Source organism: Diospyros lotus, chromosome 7 (genome assembly GCF_014633365.1).
Source record: "Diospyros lotus cultivar Yz01 chromosome 7, ASM1463336v1, whole genome shotgun sequence".
In the NCBI taxonomy this organism is placed as follows: Eukaryota; Viridiplantae; Streptophyta; class Magnoliopsida; order Ericales; family Ebenaceae; genus Diospyros; species Diospyros lotus.
This window is the reverse complement of record NC_068344.1, coordinates 38160913-38179572: the sequence shown is the minus strand read 5'-3', so window position 1 is coordinate 38179572 and position 18660 is coordinate 38160913. Positions and strand designations below refer to the sequence as shown.

The window sequence follows — 18660 nt, the reverse complement described above, 5'->3', positions numbered from 1 at the left end:
TTTGCAGGAACTCAAGTTTTGTGAGGTGTCTCCTATTACTCTTATTTGTGATAATCAGGCTGTCTTACACATTGCTTCCAATCCAGTGTTCCATGAGCGGACTAAGTATATTGAAATTGACTATAACTTTGTTAGAGAAAAGCTGGTTGAAAGTGTTATTGTTATAGAGTTTGTTAATTCTAATGATTAACTTGTAGATGTCTTCACCAAGTCTCTAAAGGGTGCTCAAGTGGAATATATTTGTAACAAACTTGGTGCATATGATATCTATGCTCTAATTTGAGGGAGAGTGTTAGAATTATTAGTATATATTATAATTATTATATGTGTGTGTTTTATTTTGTAATTAGATTAAGCCCATAGGTTTAAGGCCCATTATGCTTATTATAAATAACAAACTAAGATAAACTAGTCTCTTAAATTTTTTTCTCATAATTATTTTCTCACAATGACCATGTTATTTTCTCACAATGACCATGTCCTGCAGTTCTGCACAGTCTTCATTTACTGGACATGCATTTCTACCTTAGCAGCAGTATCCGGCACTGGCAAACTTGTTTATGAGATTATATGCCATGAGCATTGACTTATGAATTCTTCTAGACTGTGATATAGTTGCTTCTAAACTACCCTCCTAAAACACTAGGTTTTAGACTTCTAGTTTTTGCTTTATGTCATAGGAATAATGAATGCCCACCAGTACTATGTTTATAATTATAAAATCATTTCAGTTGGAATCCAGCTGGAGCTATCCGAGCCGGGCAAAATCCAGCCACTTACAGATCTCAAGGAGTAACCATACATGTTGACGGTAAGTGATCAACAATCGTAGACAAGCTACTAATCCAAGAAGCAATAAGATGCAAGAATGCGGTCTTGAGTTTGATTCTTTTTATGATTTCATAACTATATGCATAAGTGCAACTATTTATTTTGTCATATACAATTCAATTGAATTTATTTTTGTACCACTTACTATGTAGACTGTATCAACAATTCACTTATACAGCTTTTATTGGTCTCACATTTACATGAGAGAGAGAGAGAGAGAGAGAGAGAGAGAGAGAGAGAGAGACTAGTCTCCTGTAACTGAATTTGTTCTTATAAGACCAATGTATTTTCATGAAAGAATTGTCATTTCATTTGAAAAGGTACTCCTAACTCTATGAGAAATGGCACACATTTGGCAGGTAATGATCTCTATGATTCGGCCACGAGATTCCGAATACCTGATCTTCCAGCTTTTGCATTGGAGTGCCTCCCAAATCGCAATTCTTTGGTCTATGGGGACTTATATGGAATAGGACATGAAGCTTTTACCATTTTTCGAGGAACCCTTCGTTATGAAGGCAAGATGTGTGCTTTAACTAAAATACATTGTTATTTATACAAAGTTTTCTTTTGCATTGTTTCTTTGGGTTCCCTAAGATCTCATTATCTCAAGATTCTCAACATTGATAACATCTAGATGAATAGAACTTATCTTCTGTTTGATATGCAGGATTTGGAGAAATAATGGGGACACTAGCAAGAATTGGTTTCTTTAACACAGAAGTTCATCCAATGCTTAAAAATGAAAAGAGAGCCACATACATGTCAGTCCTGCTTGAACTTCTGAGCATTCAAAATCATGATTTGGATGGAATAGTGATGAAAGAGAAGGATGTCATGGACAGAATTGTTGCACTTGGGCTTTGCAAAGACCAAGGAACAGCAGCCAAGACAGCTAGAACCATCATGTGAGAATACTACCATTGATTACTTATGTCTTTCAGTGTGAAGACATCCTTGAGTGCTGCCATATTCTCTTTTCTGTTCATAGACGTGCTTCTCAACTAGTATGTCTTTTTTATCCAACCATGAAAATACTGTTAACAAGAATTGTTGTTTCATGTTGGATCAGATTTTTGGGATTTCATGAGGAGACTGAAATTCCTGTATCCTGTCAAAGTGCATTTGATGTTACCTGTCTCCGCATGGAAGCAAGGCTAGCGTACTCCTGCTCTGAACAGGTATTCTATGATAAATTATCCAGCAGCTTTGAATTGCTCATATGCCTCATCCATATTTAACCAATTAACCTTTGGAGTTTGGACCAGTTACCCAAGTGTTCAGAAAATTATGTTTTATTTTTTTGACAAAGAAACCACATGCTTCATTATCTCAACCTGTTATTTTACTCAGCAAGGTTTTTTGCTATATGGTAATACTACCTGGCTCCACAGGGAGGGCGGACCAACTTATCGCAAATTGTTGTATCCTGCATAAAGCCATAAACTCATCCTACAATTTGAAAAAGAAGGGAGAATTCTCCTGCTAGTTGCCTGTGCCTTATGCTTTCTCCTGTTTTTCCCTTTCCCTCTCCCTCTTACATGAAAATTCCTTATGCCATCAAATTATAATGTGGAATACTCCAGTAACATCATATATCAACATCTGCACCAGAACAAGAACAAGATGAAAAGAAGTGTGCTAAGAGTATATAGCAGTATCTTTTAGGGGATATCTCAATTCATTTGTGTTATGTTTTGTGGTCAGGACATGGTGCTTTTGCACCATGAAGTGGAGGTAGACTTCCCAGATGGCCGAAAGGCAGAGCACCATCAGGCCACTCTGCTGGAATATGGGAGGACCAAGAATGGGAAAACAACTACTGCTATGGCTTTCACTGTTGGGATTCCAGCAGCCATTGGAGCTGTGGTATCTTCACATCCTTTCTGGCTTTCTTTGTTTTTTTCTTCATTTCCTCTTTCTTCGGAACCAGGGCTCCATCATCACTTGAGCTATAATTATGTAACTTGAACTTTGGCAGCTCTTACTTTCATACAAGATCAAGTCAACAGGTGTCTTAAGGCCTACTGAGCCTGAAGTTTATGTGCCAGGTAATAGAACAGCTAGGTCCAAAAATGGAATCCTGCACGTCAAGTTTCAGTGTTAGGAACTGTTCTAACATTTCAATCTTGCATGTGTGCTATTGCTATTCCTCTTGCATTTCGTCCTCACTAACCTTAGTGTCATGTTTCTGCTCTTAACTACTTGTTCATGTTTGCAGCACTTGATATTTTACAAGCTTATGGGATCAAGTTACTGGAGAAGATTGACTGAATTGGATTGTATTTTATGAGAACTCTTACCTGATATATCTGGTCTTTACTCTGAAGATGGGATATTAGTGTGATGCCTTATACCAGGAATGGTATGGCGTGCTTGCGTCTTGTAAATAAATAAAATCATTGAAGATACAAAATTGTTAAATTAGACCGACTTCGCAGTACTGGGGATTGTGGCATCAGTTAACAAGTACTCCCATAGGCCATAGTTATACCAAATCGTACAAGTGAAACAATCTGGGCGATGAGGAATATATTCCCACACAACCATAATTATTGGTTATTAGTTCTCTTGCGATTCACAACCGTGGTTATCGCATTCATAATCCTTACTTTACATCATTCATTCCACTTGGGACATTATGAGTTGTTTTGAAATGATGTTAAGACAAAGGTTCCTTATGATGGATGATGTTGCTGGCGCATCAGCATGTGCATGTGGTGCAATCATTCATTCGAGAGACACAAGAGTAGATAACTCAAGAGAGTCTCAACACAGGCTTCAACTGTATTCATCGGATGCAAGGCTTTAATCAAATGTACAAATTTCCCATATGCATCCAATCCAGTATGGGAAACCCAAAGAATGTAACTTGGCAGAAAAACATATTCCTACCAACTACTAGTCATGCTTGCTCACAATGCAGTTACAATTTCTGTTCATGAACCGAAACGCATCAACTATATACCTGTAACAAATAATAACTTCCTTCTACCATTGTAACCTAAATTCCTACATATTCAGCCATCCTTGCATGGAGCTGCACTGCATCAGTAAAGAGAACCGATATGGGAGGTCCGGTTTTTAGCGATTCACCCAAGAGTAGGTTTAGTATAAAGATGGTGTTCAAGAGGATCAGAAGTTAAATTTGATAACCCATGAAACTAACTGCCGCTCCACTTCTTCCCAACTATGAACCCTAGTAATCATGGGATGTTGGTTAATGGACTCTATCTTGCACCACGGGTAGGAATGCTCATAATCGAATAGTAAAACCTTAATTCCAACTTTAGCACATTCCATGGCATATCTAGGGTTATCATCAATCAAGACTTTTGCTCCCAATGACCTGCAAAAGAAAACACATCACCATGACAAAGCTCTTAAATAACGCATCCATCAAATCCATCAACAATCTACCCTGTGAGTTGGCAGATCAAGATTGCCTAACCAATTAATAACAGGTCGACATCCTGACCTATTTGCAACAGATTATGGTGTCTTCACGAACCTCATTCCAAAGCACAATATTTAACAAACCGTGTAATAATAAAAAAGAAAAAAAGAAAAACAAAATGGCCTTATACCTGCAGATCTCTGACTTAGGTCTCGACTGCCCTTCTAAGGCAAAGTGGTTGCCAAAATGAATCTCTTGGAATAGTCCTGGGAAATGTTTCTCAATCCACGCAATTGTGTGGTCCCTGATCACATTCTGCCGGGACCTATCAGGAAATTAATCAATTATCATAAGCTCAATTAAGAGTTACCTTTTCTAAACCAACAGACGAAGTAAACATACGTCACTACTGATAAATTACAAAATCTTGACAGCTTCTGAAGAGCCCGCTGAGCACCAGGAATTGGATGGATCCCTGTCTTGAAATAGGGCGTCTTAAAGAACTCATGAACACGAAAATCCGCTGCCACAACACAACAGCTAAAATTTGATTTTATCCAGCATTTGTGACAAGCCTAGAAGCAATGCTTAATTACACAGAAACATCCAGGAATCCAAAGGAACTAAATTGTACACAAGGAGGCAGTACTCTTAACATAAGCAACAAGATAAACCAGTTCTTGTCGAAGTATAGTGCTAAGTGCTGCATTGACAGGAGTTGCGTTCCACTTTTGATTTACTGGACATCAAACTAACCAAACTCAACAAAAGCAAAGCAATAATGTACTGCTGGAGTGATTAGTTTTTAAAGGTCAAATTTGGGATGCCAAATAACTTTCTGTTTCTAACACCATCCTTCCTTTAAATTGAAGAATTACCAAGAATTAGCTCTTCATTTAGACTCTGCTAATAGACTGACTAGCTTTGACCTGCAGCTCAAGGTAAAACAGATAGCACTTCTATCATTAAGATCATTCCAGCAATGTGTCACAAAACAAATAATTTTTTCAATATTTAGATTTTTAAATTTGCATGAACTAGTAATTGCCAGTGCAGTCTCATGTCTTATCATGGATTGTTTGCTTGGAGAAGGTAAAAGATTTGCTATAATGCAAATCAGTCAAGGGAAAAGGGATGTAATACCTTCTTCACGGGAGCAGTTCCATATCTGCAACACATAAATAAAAGAAGCTTCAGATAACATAGAAACGAGACATATGTCAAAACCCCAACACAAAATATGGGTAGTGGAGGGGCCAAAAGAAGAGAAAAGGTAACAATTGCATTCTAAATCATTAACTCTTGCAACAAATTTGGCCACCCTAGCCTGCCAAGAATAAATAAACTGTTGAATTATTAACCACCATCCATCTAAAAGTTTAAACTGGTACTGGTAGATAGAGGGATAACTTTATGTTCTATATTATCATTTTTACTCTCAACATAAACAAATAACCATGGTGTGACTAAATTCCAGCAGATCCAAGTGTGTTCATGATAAAGTCTTTCCAATACATAATTATAGCTCAATAGAAGGCAAGCCTTAGCAGCAATAGTATGGTTGCTCCCTTGTGGCTAAAAGGTCACAAGTTAGCACTGTGAAAATAGCCTCTTTGCAAAGCAAGGGTAAGGTTGTGTACAAAGATGATCTCCCCCAAAACAAGGAGCTTTGTGCACTACGAACACCCTTTTTTAGAAGTACATAGTCGGACATCAAAACTAGACTAGTTAACTAGGTTGGATAGGCTTTGGTTGAAGTATTCATCATATCTACGAAAAAATATGCTGAATTCACAAGTGTTAAAAAATTATAATTGAAGTCACTTCTTGACCCCCTATGGCTAAAGATTGAATCCCTCCATCAAAAGGGTCAGAGGGACTATTATCGTTGTTGGAACTCAAAGAGTCAAAACTATGAAGAGGAAGTGAACATCCAACCATGAGGCAGTGACCTCACGGGAGTACTAAAAGGCACCACCTCCAGAATAGAACACAATAAATGTACTTTTCCACATATAGTAATAATGTATTGAACCCAATAACTAGCGCAAGGCTGGGCATCTTCAAGGGGGGAGGGGTTAAAAAACTTAGTTGCTTTGTGTAATTAATGCTCAATTTTAAGTTTCCCTTCCAGAAATTTACAAGAAATACAAAACAACTAAGCTTGCCATCGTTTCTTCAAAAAGCAAAGTAGAGGAATAAAAACAAGAGGCAGAATAGAAAGCTCAAAATATACAACAACAATGCCAAGCCTTAATACCACCAGCTAGGTCAGCTATATGAATTATAGCTTTTTAACCATATCTTCTGCAAGGCCATTATATCCTATGCCATATTAAAGGACTAGTTTTCTTTGGTATTCCTCTACTTTTTTTGCTACAACCTTCTTTCATTCCATCTAGTCATCAAATGTGAATGCATTTTATCTTCAATAAACATCACTCAAACCTTGTTTGATATAATCTCATTCCTAGTACTATCTTGTTGGTACAATTGCATATCAATCATAATATCCTTATCCCAGTCATGCTCATTTTCTACACATATTGATACTTAACTGCCCAACATTTTGAACCATACAATCAAGATGGTCTTATAGCCATCTATAAAATTTTCCTTTCAGCTTTAAAAGAATTTATGATTGTAAAAAAGGTTGGATGCAATTATCCACTTTAACCATCTTGTCTTGATTCTATGAGTAGTATCTCTAATATTTCCCATTCTTTTCAAAACTGAAATGTTTGGCTGTTTTAAAGGAAAAGAAATGATATTTTGTTCCCTGCCAAGTATTTTTCCCACATATTGGCCAATTCATAAATGCACTTCATATGGCCATAACAATATTAATAATGCTTTTCCCAGAATGTTAAAGCTGTTTGTCTTCAGTCTTCACTCAAGAGGGCAATCAGCATACTAGATGTTTTGATCAGATATGGATGGAGGTGATATTAAACTCATGCAAAGTGCACTTCGATCTGCATAAGAACCGAAAAAAGGGCAAAAAAGAAGGGGTGCAGGAGGTAGGGCATGAATTAGGCATGATCAAATACAAGAAATCAACTTGCTCCAAAGTGGTGATGAGGCAATGATTACATGTACTACTAGTAAATGAATGTAAAAACCATAAATCAATAGCCATATTACTAACATTGTAGATAGTTCACTATAACACAAGTCTACATTGCAGTCTAGCAGATAACATACCTTGAAGAACTCATACACATTGTACTCTGAGATTGAGTGATTTGACGAGTAACGATCTGCGATAAACCGATTTAGGGCTGATACAAAGTTTCCAAGAACTGCATGCCAATGAAACAGAAGACAAATGCGTACAATAATGAAAATATTAGTGAGGTTGAAAGAGAATGAAAACAATCACAAGCAGTTGACAAATGTATCCTGTCAAATAGTAAACTCAACATGAGATAAACATGTACAAGAACCCTAATAAAATCTGCAAATCCAGTGGCCAGATACTTTGGATTTTGGTGTACTATTTGATTGTGATGAACTTGATCATCCCTTGATCTTTGATGGTTTGTTGAGATTGTGGTTATCCTAGACAGAGGAATAGGAGGCTTTTGAAGTCACTCCAGTGTAAATAATGTGATTGGCAGGAGAGAGAACCTTTTTTTTTTTAAGGAATGCAGTTATATTTATAGTGTAGAGGAAATTAAATTCATATATTTATTTATTTAATGTCAGAAGACTTGGAAACTATCTAGCTGCTTTAGTTCATTATTAGGTAACTTGTAAATATCTTCTGATATGTAGGTGCTGGAAAGTTGAATTTCCTATATATGGATTGTGCAGAGAAGCAAAGCACATAAGAATAAAGAGTGTAAAGGAAGGGGTGAAAGACATAGCAACAACGCTAGAGAGAGAGAGATTCAATGTCTGTTTATGTGGGCTTGTGAATGATAAATGCGAATTCATAGGGTAGAAGCCCCCAATACCTAGAGCACACTTACCTCAATCCTCCTACAAGTTGATTTCTACCAAGAATAAGGATGGTTCCAACCCGAACCGGTTTGGACTCTGTGAGTATACTGATCCTGTACAACCTATTCCTAATAGGATCAAGTAGCAGAAACTCACTGTCCAAGCCGACCTCCACACACGAAGTAACGCATTTGAGTATCATCTCAGGGTGAACTTATGCCTCAACCCTCTGAACCAATTTCCCAGTTAGCATGCTTCAAGGCACATAGTGTCCACACCACCTTGCCACGAAGGGTTATTGCTTATCCTCACTTCCATATCCCAAGTTTTTCGACTATAGTATGAAATAGGACACTTGCCAAGTGCCTTGGTTACCCACTATCCAGTTCAGATTATCTTTGAACTCGTTTTTACTGCTAGATCACACAAACACATGTCCAATATGAGGCTAACACAATTGATCCTCCAAGTGCACCACGTGGTTTAGGCAATCAAGTGCCTTCATTTAGCACCCTGTGCACAAGCAATTGTAAACAGGAACAGGATGATAACATTTGCAAATCTCTGAGTGCCACCTATCACATCCCCGATTAAGATTATCAAACCGAATATAAAGAAAGCTTCATTATTTGAACACGATAATACATGTTGCTAGGCCCTGCCTATCTTTTCTCCTTAGAGCAATTTGAGCAATGTGTGGCTTAGGAAGATGATAAATTCGCTAGCAAATTAAAAATGCGATTACTTCTCAAGGAGCCCAGCTAAATAAATGTATGGTCCAGCAAAGAAAATGCAAGTAGTCTTTTTAATAATTATATTCAAAGATGAAGAAGTAATGCAGTAAAGAGAGTGGAAGAAGGTGTGGGCAAATAGTATGTGGGCACGAGATGAGTGCCAGATGAGGTAGAGATAGATACCTTCGTCAACATCAACAGCAACAGCAATTTTCTCAGGGTATCGTTGGTCTGGGACATCCAGGGCGCCACCGCGACCATTCGCAAATCTAGCAGAAGCAGGGGCGGCAGGGGCATTGCAGACATCTTCTTGTAGTGCAATCTCGGAATCGTGAAGCAGCATTGGCAGGGTTGAAGCGAATGTTGGAAGATTCTTCTGAAAGGCAGAATTATGAGCGTCGCTACTGGTGGCGTCGCGGGAGCAGCAGCCGTAGAGATTTGGCCTATTCGTAGTACTAGAAAGGACGCATCTTCCGTTGAGACCCCTTAACATAACCCTCGCTCCTCCAGTGCGATCAATCAGGAAGAGGTTTCGGAGGGCGGCGGCGTGGTGGTGGCTATGTAGGGCCCGGGCGTGCAATGTATTATCGAAGGGAGAGGGAGAGGAAAGCATTGACAGTGATGGATCGTTGGTGACACGAAAAAGGCCGGCCATTAAAGAGAAACCAGCCTGCAAGCTATGGCGGGGGCGGTGGTGAGGAAGAAGAAAGAATGACAATAGGGATGAGCGCAGGCTTTGCCTCTTTATCATAACGATCTTTTGATCATGAGAGGGGGAGAGGGAGGTAAGCTGGCTTGGTTTGGTTGAAGATAGATAGATAGATATCGAACCCAATAGATTTGATTTGGTTCGCTCGGGAAGGCGAGGGGGAGGGAGGGAGGGGGGCGATTGTCTTGTGAAAATGCCTGATGATGATGCCTTGCCTCGCCAGCCCAGCCCTAAAACTAACGATGCCCTCTCACAAGTAAGTAATAGTTAGTAATAATAGGCTAATAGCAATACCCATAACTATTATCTATACTATCTCTCTTCTCTAATAATAATAATATAATAATAATAATAACTACTTCTTCTTGGCCAATCAAAAAAGTGAAAGAGAGACAAAGACGGACCTCAATTAATGCACGGCAAACCCCCTCGTCTCTTCTTTCTTTCTATACCATTGGACAGAATGAATTATTTAATATCCTCTTATATTGATTTGATTTTATTTTAGTAATTATATACTAAATTAATGTAATTATATACTACTACTACTACTACTACTACTACTACAGATTTGATCTCACCCCATCTACTCTCAATTTAATTAAACTAAATATTATTAAGTTTAGCGCTCTTAAAAATATGTAATATGTTAAATAATGATTTTCAATTAATATTGTAATTAGGCTTTAGCAAATAAATCATATCTATACATATATATATATTTGTGTTAGTGATAGTTATATTAATTACTTTTTTTTATTAAAAAAATCATTCAAGTATTTATAGAGAGAAAAAATTTAAAATTTGAATATTCAAGAACTCCTAAAATTAACCCCTTTACCTATCGCTCTTAAAATAACATAACAATATTAATTATCCAATTATCATAAATAAAAATAAAAATTAATTATGATAGCATAAATTAAGAACCCTTCAAAACTAAAGTATATATCATTCATCAACATTTACCAAAAAGTCAAAGCAGATGACAGAGGCAGGCAAGAGCTAGCATTGCTAGCTATTTGCTAATGAGTTTTTATTTTATTCACCAAGCTAAAATTAATACATATACATATATATTAATATACTAAGAAACTCCAATAGGTAGTTCGGTTGAATATCAACTGAATAGTCAATCTAATGTCACAAATAAAAATAAAATATCATTTGATGTATTTTTCTATTGAAATTGAAAATACAAGTAGCGAAAATCACACAAAGACGATAAATCTCAAGATATCATTGTGTATATATATATATATAAATGAGTCAGATAATATATATATATTTTGTTTAATTTTTAATTATCATGCATGCCAACCCACCCCTTCACTTCTGGACAATTGTACCCAACTTAATTGTATACTTTGCCTAATTACCTTTCTTATAATTTGTTCTAATCAAATATATGAACAAGAGTCGATTTGAAGTCTAAAATAGTCCAGTACTAGGTGAAAATGTGGGAGCTGTCCATAAATAATAATTATATAATAATAATGTGCATTAATTCCCCCTTCCGCATGTATCCAAGCAAATTAAACAAGACAGACCGACCGCCAGAGCCGTAAGTCGTAATGGATTGTCTTCTTGTCCCGTTGCTCTCTCGTGAACGGTAATGTACGCAGTGTTATTAATTCATTAACTCTTCTCAAACACCGATGCTGCACCCAGAACTAGGCAGCCAAAGCCAAAGCCGAAGGCACAGGCTAGGCAGCCAAAATCTAATGCGGACATACTTTTCCCAAGAACTCTATTTAATAAGCTGCTGCAGCTAGCTAGCATGCCCTTCTCCAGGGAGAAGAAGAGGAATTGGTGATCTCATTAAATATTCATTCTCATCCTCCTCCTTCTTCTGATCCATCGATCGAGTAGTTTGATCTGTTTAGTTCTCCGTCCCTGAATGCGCTGCCGCCTCAATCGATCCATCTCTCTGATCATGGCTTATTCCTTCACTCTAAAGATATTCTTGCTACTATGTTCCATCTTCTTCTCGGAATCACGGCCCCTCAATCTTTCTTCTTCTTCTTCTTCTTCTTCTTCTTCTTCTTCTGTGGATTCCCATTTGTCTGCTGTGAGATCCGTTTGCAACTCCACACCATATCCAGATGTCTGTTTTGACTCGCTGAAGCTATCCATCTCAATTAGCATCAGCCCTAACATCATCTCCTCTCTCCTCCAATCCCTCCAAATCGCCTTGTCGGAAGCCGGAAAACTCTCCAATCTATTCTCCAGCGCCGGAGCCTGGAACATCGTCGAGAATCAAAGGGGAGCCGTCCAAGATTGCAAGGACCTTCACCAAATAACACTCATATCCCTCCACAAGTCAGTATCCAGGGTCAGCGGCTCAGCCGACTCTACCAAACTAGCCGATGCAAGGACCTTCCTCAGTGCAGCTCTCACCAACAAGAACACCTGCTTAGAAGGATTGGCGTCAGCTTCCGGCCTTCTGAAACCCACCCTGGTGAACTCACTTGTCGCCACATACAAGCACGTCAGCAATTCTCTGTCACTTCTCTCTAATCCTGCAGGAGGCGCATCCAATCATAAGAATCGGCGGCATCTCCTGGACTTCCCGGAATGGTTGTCGAGGAAGGATCGCCGCATTCTGCAGAGCTCCGGCGATGAATATGATCCGAGCAGCGACATGCTCGTGGTGGCCACAGATGGAAGCGGAAACTTCACTACCATTACCGACGCGATTAACTTCGCCCCAAATAACAGCCTGGAGAGAATAATAATCTACGTGAGAGAAGGGGTGTATGAGGAAAATGTAGACATCCCGAGCTATAAGCCTAACATCGTCCTGCTAGGCGACGGAAGCGATGTAAGTGTGATAACCGGCAACAGAAGCGCGGCCGATGGATGGACTACTTTCAGATCTGCAACTGTTGGTAATTAAAAATTCAAAACTTTAATCCTTTTTGTTTGATACATCGACCGCAAAATTATGGCCCTTCTTCCTTCTTTTCATTATATATATATAAAGTTGGTTGCTTGTTACGTACGTGGGTCCCGAGCTGAATCTAGTGATCACGGGAGTACGTACTATAGATGATGATGATGATGATGATGGATGTGTGTGTTCATTATTAATTAATGACTATCATGAATTGGTTTCTGAATAAATTTCAGCCGTGTCGGGCGAGGGATTTTTGGCCCGTGACATAGGGTTTGAGAACCGGGCCGGAGCCGGTAAGTACCAGGCGGTGGCGCTCCGGATTAACGCGGACTTGGCGGCGGTTTACAGGTGCAGCATTAGCGGATACCAAGACACGCTGTACGTCCATTCCTTCCGGCAGTTCTACAGAGAATGCGACATTTTCGGGAGCATAGATTTCATATTCGGGAACGCGGTGGCTTTGTTCCAGGCATGCAACATCGTGTCGAGAATGCCGATGCCAGGACAGTTCACGGTGATCACCGCCCAGTCCAGGGACTCGCCGGACGAGGACACTGGCATCTCCATTCAGAATTGCTCCATCGTGGCAGAGGACGACGTGGTTTCCAGCTCCAGCAGCGGCGTGGTGAAGAGTTACCTGGGGAGGCCGTGGCGGCCGTACTCTCGGACCGTCGTTATGCAGTCGTACATGGGCGAATTCGTGGACCCCAGTGGGTGGAGGCAGTGGTCGTCGTCGTCGGGCGATGACCCAAGCCTGGAAACATTGTATTTCGGAGAGTACGACAATGATGGGCCGGGTTCGAGCACCGAGGATCGAGTGGGTTGGCCGGGATACCACGTCATGGATTACTACGATGCCTCTAACTTCACGGTGTCGGAGTTTCTAAGCGGGGATCAATGGCTCCAATCCACTTCCTTCCCTTATGACGATGGCCTTGCCGTTTAATTAATTAATTAATTTGATTTTCAGTGCTTAAGCAATGTATTTAGAAACAGAAAAACACTTTTGTTCCCCAAATTTAAAGTTATGTATCCATTTTTTTAAAATTAATTAATAAAGGTATTTAGATAATCAATTTTTTAAGCCAAGTTTTCCTAAGCAAGTCAGTCCGTTTGCCCCTGATTTTATTTTTTAAAAAATAATAATTTTTTATTTTTAATTTATATTGTATTAATTATTCATCTTCAGGGTCATTAGATTTTTTATGTTCTCTCAATTATTTTGAAGTCTATTTGTCATTAAAAATTTCTCATTCATCAATAAATTATATTAAATATAAATTATTTTTGTACATCTTGAACTACATAAAGGGATATTATGACCAAAATATCTTTCATCTCTACGTGTCTCTATACGTCTCATGAGGGATATTTTTGTCATTGATATACTTTTGTATAATCTAAGATGTACATATTAATAGTATTATTTTTCGTCAATAATCACCCTATAATTAGAGGTCACCTATTTATCAAAATAACTAATCATTATAACGAGACTTATCATTGCAATAAGATCTCTAAATTTTTTGATCATCATCTCACAAAATTATTAAGATTATTTTTTTATACTATAAAATATTTTGATAATAATAATATTATCTTTATATTAAAAATTATATTTACAAAAGATGTTTATATTTTTAATACTTTAATTTTTACTTTTTAAAAAAATATATATTTTTAATTTCATTTTATATCGTATCGTTTCTAATTTTCTTTTCCATACCTAATTCATTCCTTCCCCGAGACGCTTTGTTTTTTGGCATCAAAATAAAAAAGTCAGCTTTATTTATTTATATATATACCAAATTTTTGGCGCCTCTCTCCCAAACTCAACCCGTTCAAAACAAAAGATCCCCCATTTCTTTCCCCTTTCTATCTCCCTCTACGAGCAGCCTAGACCCAGAGATCGGCCATGGAGCAGCTAAAAAACCAGAGTATGGCTCATCAAGCGCCCGATGAAATCGAGGAGATTCAGCACCATGGCCCTTTCCCTATTGAACAGCTTCAGGTATTCTTCACCCCCCCCCCCCCCCCCCCCCCGCCCCCCTCTCTCCCTTCCTTCTCTCCCAACCAACCCCTCAATCTCCACATTTTCCGTCTTTTCGATCTTCCATAGTTTCTCGCGGTACGTTTCGCAAATGGGCTAACAAATTTAGGCCAAACTGTTCCGCCACAATTTTCTTTCTAGTCGTTCTCGTTCTATGGAAAAATGGGGATTTTAGTTTGATCCAAAATTCTTCAACTTTTTAATGTTCGATTAGGACTCCTAAATGGGTGTTTCCGTTTCGCCTTGGCTTCTGTTCTTATCTCTTTTTATGCCTTCCTGCTTTAAGCAGAATCGCCACTTCTTCCCTACTTGTAGGGTTTTGGCTTTTAGGTACATATCATCTCTTTGCCTTAGAATTCGTTAGCATTTTCTTTCTTTTTTTTTTTTTTTTCTTGTATGGACAATGAATTTTCGAGTCGATTATCCCCAGTTCTAATTCGGTAATCATCATAATATGAATCGTTTTCTGTTAATTCTAGCCTGTCCATGGTACACTTGGTTAGTTCACTGCATTTTTAAGTGTAATTCGTTTCTTATATAATTCTGTAGTATGCCTTGTCCGAAGCTGGCCTTCTCTGACATTTCCTTTCGATCTGAAGGCATCTGGGATTGCTGCTGCGGACGTCAAGAAGCTAAAAGACGCTGGTTGCTGCACCGTTGAATCTGTTGCATACTCTCCAAGGAAAGATCTTCTGCAAATCAAAGGAATCAGCGAAGCTAAAGTTGATAAAATCATTGAGGCAGGCATGTTGTCACTGTTCCTGTTGTTGTGGTGGTTGTTACTCATCCTTAAATTTCATCCATGCATTTACTATGACCAGTGAATTGGAGAAGAATATTAAAAATTTCCTGTTTTCTTGTATGCTTGGCAGCTTCCTTATTGTTTCCTTGGATTTCCTATTAAAGTTTCAGTTTTCTTTGTTGGCAGCATCCAAATTGGTCCCTCTGGGTTTCACTAGTGCTAGCCAACTCCACGCACAAAGGCTTGAAATCATTCAGATAACTTCTGGATCAAGGGAACTTGACAAAATTTTAGAGGGTAACATTCATTAACCGTTACAAATCTTTTTCTATCCCAAATACATGAAATAAATAGTTGGTCGAATTGAAATTTCAAAACTCAAACCACTAAATACTTGTGTGACAGTGCCCTTTGTCTTGTAAGCTCATTTAGCTAACTTTAACAGGAGGCATTGAAACTGGAGCTATTACTGAAATATATGGAGAGTTTCGATCTGGAAAGACTCAGCTTTGTCACACTTTATGTGTAACTTGCCAAGTAAGAGAATTCTTCTTTTTACAGAAATTGTAAACACTCCTGCAACACCAAACAATAATTAGGATAGACACATGGAAACACTTCAATGATTCTTGTTTCTTGCCCTCTATGTCCCATCCTATGAAATTCACCATTTAGTCAGTCGATTTAGAGGTTGTCCCTGTTGACCGGGCAAAATCCTTAATGCTGTTGCTTGTTTGCATGTCCATGTGCTTCATTATTGCCAACTCTTTCCAAGTCATGCACAACTTACTCATCTACACTATAATGCCTCAGCTTCCATTAGACCAGGGAGGTGGTGAGGGCAAAGCAATGTATATTGATGCTGAGGGCACATTCAGACCACAAAGACTCCTGCAGATAGCAGACAGGTGTTCAACTTGTACATTAAGAAAGGCTTTTATTGTGTTAATAGTCATTAATGGAAAAAATGCTGCAGGTATGGATTGATTGGTGCTGATGTCTTGGAGAATGTAGCCTATGCTAGAGCATACAATACTGATCACCAATCAAGGCTTTTGCTTGAAGCAGCTTCGATGATGGTGGAAACCAGGTATACTTCTTGTGTTTGGCTTGTTAGTTATCTGTTCTCAATTAACACAAATACCTCTAGTTACCTTTTCATAAGGCCTTATTGGAGATGATCACTTTTGGTAGGGTATGAAGGCATGCTCAATCGGAAGAAGAATAATTAAGAGTTTATATGTCCGAGGTTTAGCTAAAAGGAATAATGTAAATCTTAATTTTAACTTGGAAAATAGTGTTTGGGAGTAGAAGACCCATTTTACTTAATAAGATGCCATGTTGTCAAAAGATACATACTGCTACTGAACTAGTGGAAATAATTTGAGTATCCTGCCCCTAGTCCACTATAAAAGAAGGCAATATTGTGAGACATCTTGCTACCTAACCCTAGCCAATGGACCTTTTGGGTGCCTAATCAATGAACTTGCAAGGATGCTTACTTGTACTTGTGAAACTCCATCATCTTACACTGAATCCACGATGCGATCTTCAGTAGATGTTTAATCTTTGAAATCCATAGAGCTTCTGGAATCCATTAGTAACTGGACCAAACTCCATCCATGTTTTTCTCTGCCAAGGACTCTTTCGCTGAAGAAGTTGGTGTGGCCAAGAATGAACACAAATAAAAGTTTATTGCCTTTGGACTGCTCTAGAGTTGCTTCTAAGAAAGTTTGACAATCAGTTTGAGATTTATTTTATAGATATGTTGGAGGCTGCGAGCTCTCTACATCCTTTGTATTCAGTATCCTCGCAAATGTTGTAGTTCTAGAGAATTGTGTGATTAATATAGAATGAATTTCTTTGTGGAGTTGATAAGAGTATTCCTTCTATCGTTCTATCTAGGCTCTTTCTGAAGACATGTTGGAAACTTTTAAGTTCTCTGTTTGCTCTATATGCAGCATCCTCTCCAATGTTACAGTTTTAGAGATTGTTGTGATTAATACTTTTTTTTATTTAATTATTATGAAATTGGTACTGAACGTTGCTTTATATCCTTGGAAAGAGCAAGATGTAAAGGCTTTTCTGATTTCTGGTTTATCATATCTTCCTGTAGCAGTCTATCTGGGCCGAACTAACCTGTTCTGATTGCTCAGTCCATTTTGGTTATGTAGGTTTGCTCTGATGATAGTGGACAGTGCTACTGCTCTCTATAGAACAGATTTTTCTGGAAGAGGAGAGCTGTCAGCCAGGCAAATGCATCTTGCAAAGTTCTTGAGAAGTCTTCAGAAATTAGCTGATGAGGTGGATTTCTCTCTATTTTTGACATGATAGAATGTATGGGGATAGAGTGTGATCTGCTAGAATGAAATTTGTACTGGGCGTGTAAAACATCGCAGAATCTTTTATGCTTCATTTATTTTTGCACGGGCTCTTTCTCATGTTCTGTTAGTGTTTCTTTTCTTGTGCTGACAGGCATTTGGGCATGGTCCAGATGCTATTCCTTGAAAGAAGGATCTAGTGTATGGTCCTCGTCATAATTTACAATTTGCCTTTTCTTTTCCATATCTCAGTTTGGTGTAGCTGTTGTCATCACAAACCAAGTTGTTGCACAAGTGGACGGTTCTGCCATTTTTGCCGGACCACAAATCAAACCGATTGGCGGTAATATTATGGCCCATGCCTCTACAACGAGGTATGTTTGTGGCATTCAGTGGTTTTCTTTTTATTCTACTGCTATTGTTACTTTCTTGAACTGCACCCATTATCTGCCTCCATACAGGCTTGCTCTCAGAAAGGGAAGAGGGGAGGAGCGGATTTGTAAAGTAATAAGTTCTCCATGCCTGGCTGAAGCTGAGGCGCGCTTTCAGATTTCTCCAGAAGGTGTTACTGATGTCAAGGACTAATTTTCACCATCTCTAGCTGAAGCAGGCTTACGGATTTCTGCTGATGCTGTTACCGATACCAAGGATTAATTTGCCAAGGCTTTTTTCCTTTTTTTTGGTTTACCGGGATCCCATCTGATCTTTGTGTAAATCATGGATATAGGAGCCTTTCTTTACTTGCACATAAATGCTGTGTTCTTTTTCTGGTTGTGCCTTGCGATGACAGATTTCTCTTTTTGACCCCTAATATTAGTAAGAAACATTCAGTGCTTTCTGCCCATGTCATGTTGGTTGATAATCTGATTTGTGAGAGATCCAATTATATCGATCTCTGGTTTGCTACCCTTTATCTCTTAATCATATGACACTGGCAAAACTTTATACATCTTCGTATATGTTCTTTTTCTTATTCAATTACATCTCCTCGGTTATGCCTTCTACTAGAATTTTATCCCTTTCCATTAATTA

The 18660-nt window shown here is 38.5% G+C and overlaps 4 protein-coding genes across 8 annotated transcripts in view; 3 read left to right on the top strand and 1 right to left on the bottom strand.

Moving 5' to 3' along the window:
* Window positions 1-3393, top strand: part of LOC127805779 (alpha-aminoadipic semialdehyde synthase) — an 86642-nt gene extending 83249 nt beyond the window's left edge. For all 5 annotated transcript variants that reach the window (XM_052342552.1, XM_052342549.1, XM_052342551.1 and 2 more), the window contains 7 exons: window positions 732-811; window positions 1191-1349; window positions 1502-1739; window positions 1904-2012; window positions 2539-2700; window positions 2813-2882; window positions 3053-3393. In XM_052342552.1, coding sequence (XP_052198512.1) covers window positions 732-811; window positions 1191-1349; window positions 1502-1739; window positions 1904-2012; window positions 2539-2700; window positions 2813-2882; window positions 3053-3105 — 871 coding nt within the window. In that variant the 3' untranslated portion in view covers window positions 3106-3393. The remainder of the gene's footprint in view (window positions 1-731; window positions 812-1190; window positions 1350-1501; window positions 1740-1903; window positions 2013-2538; window positions 2701-2812; window positions 2883-3052) is intronic.
* Window positions 3394-3594: 201 nt separating this feature from the next.
* Window positions 3595-9868, bottom strand: LOC127805785 (uncharacterized). The gene is made up of 6 exons (XM_052342560.1): window positions 9091-9868; window positions 7433-7530; window positions 5372-5396; window positions 4631-4751; window positions 4419-4553; window positions 3595-4180 (listed from the first exon to the last, which is right to left on the bottom strand). The coding sequence occupies exons 1-6, from the start codon at window positions 9656-9658 to the stop codon at window positions 3967-3969; spliced, it is 1161 nt and encodes a 386-aa protein (XP_052198520.1). The 5' UTR covers window positions 9659-9868; the 3' UTR covers window positions 3595-3966.
* Window positions 9869-11247: 1379 nt separating this feature from the next.
* On the top strand, window positions 11248-13733 carry LOC127805984 (probable pectinesterase/pectinesterase inhibitor 12). The gene is made up of 2 exons (XM_052342895.1): window positions 11248-12507; window positions 12749-13733. The coding sequence occupies exons 1-2, from the start codon at window positions 11517-11519 to the stop codon at window positions 13459-13461; spliced, it is 1704 nt and encodes a 567-aa protein (XP_052198855.1). The 5' UTR covers window positions 11248-11516; the 3' UTR covers window positions 13462-13733.
* Window positions 13734-14357: 624 nt separating this feature from the next.
* Window positions 14358-18588, top strand: LOC127806133 (DNA repair protein RAD51 homolog). The gene is made up of 9 exons (XM_052343201.1): window positions 14358-14526; window positions 15165-15309; window positions 15494-15604; window positions 15753-15844; window positions 16121-16215; window positions 16284-16397; window positions 17482-17611; window positions 17881-18002; window positions 18090-18588. Exons 1-9 carry the CDS (start codon window positions 14431-14433, stop codon window positions 18211-18213), a joined length of 1029 nt encoding a protein of 342 aa, XP_052199161.1. The 5' UTR covers window positions 14358-14430; the 3' UTR covers window positions 18214-18588.
* Window positions 18589-18660: the final 72 nt, after the last annotated feature.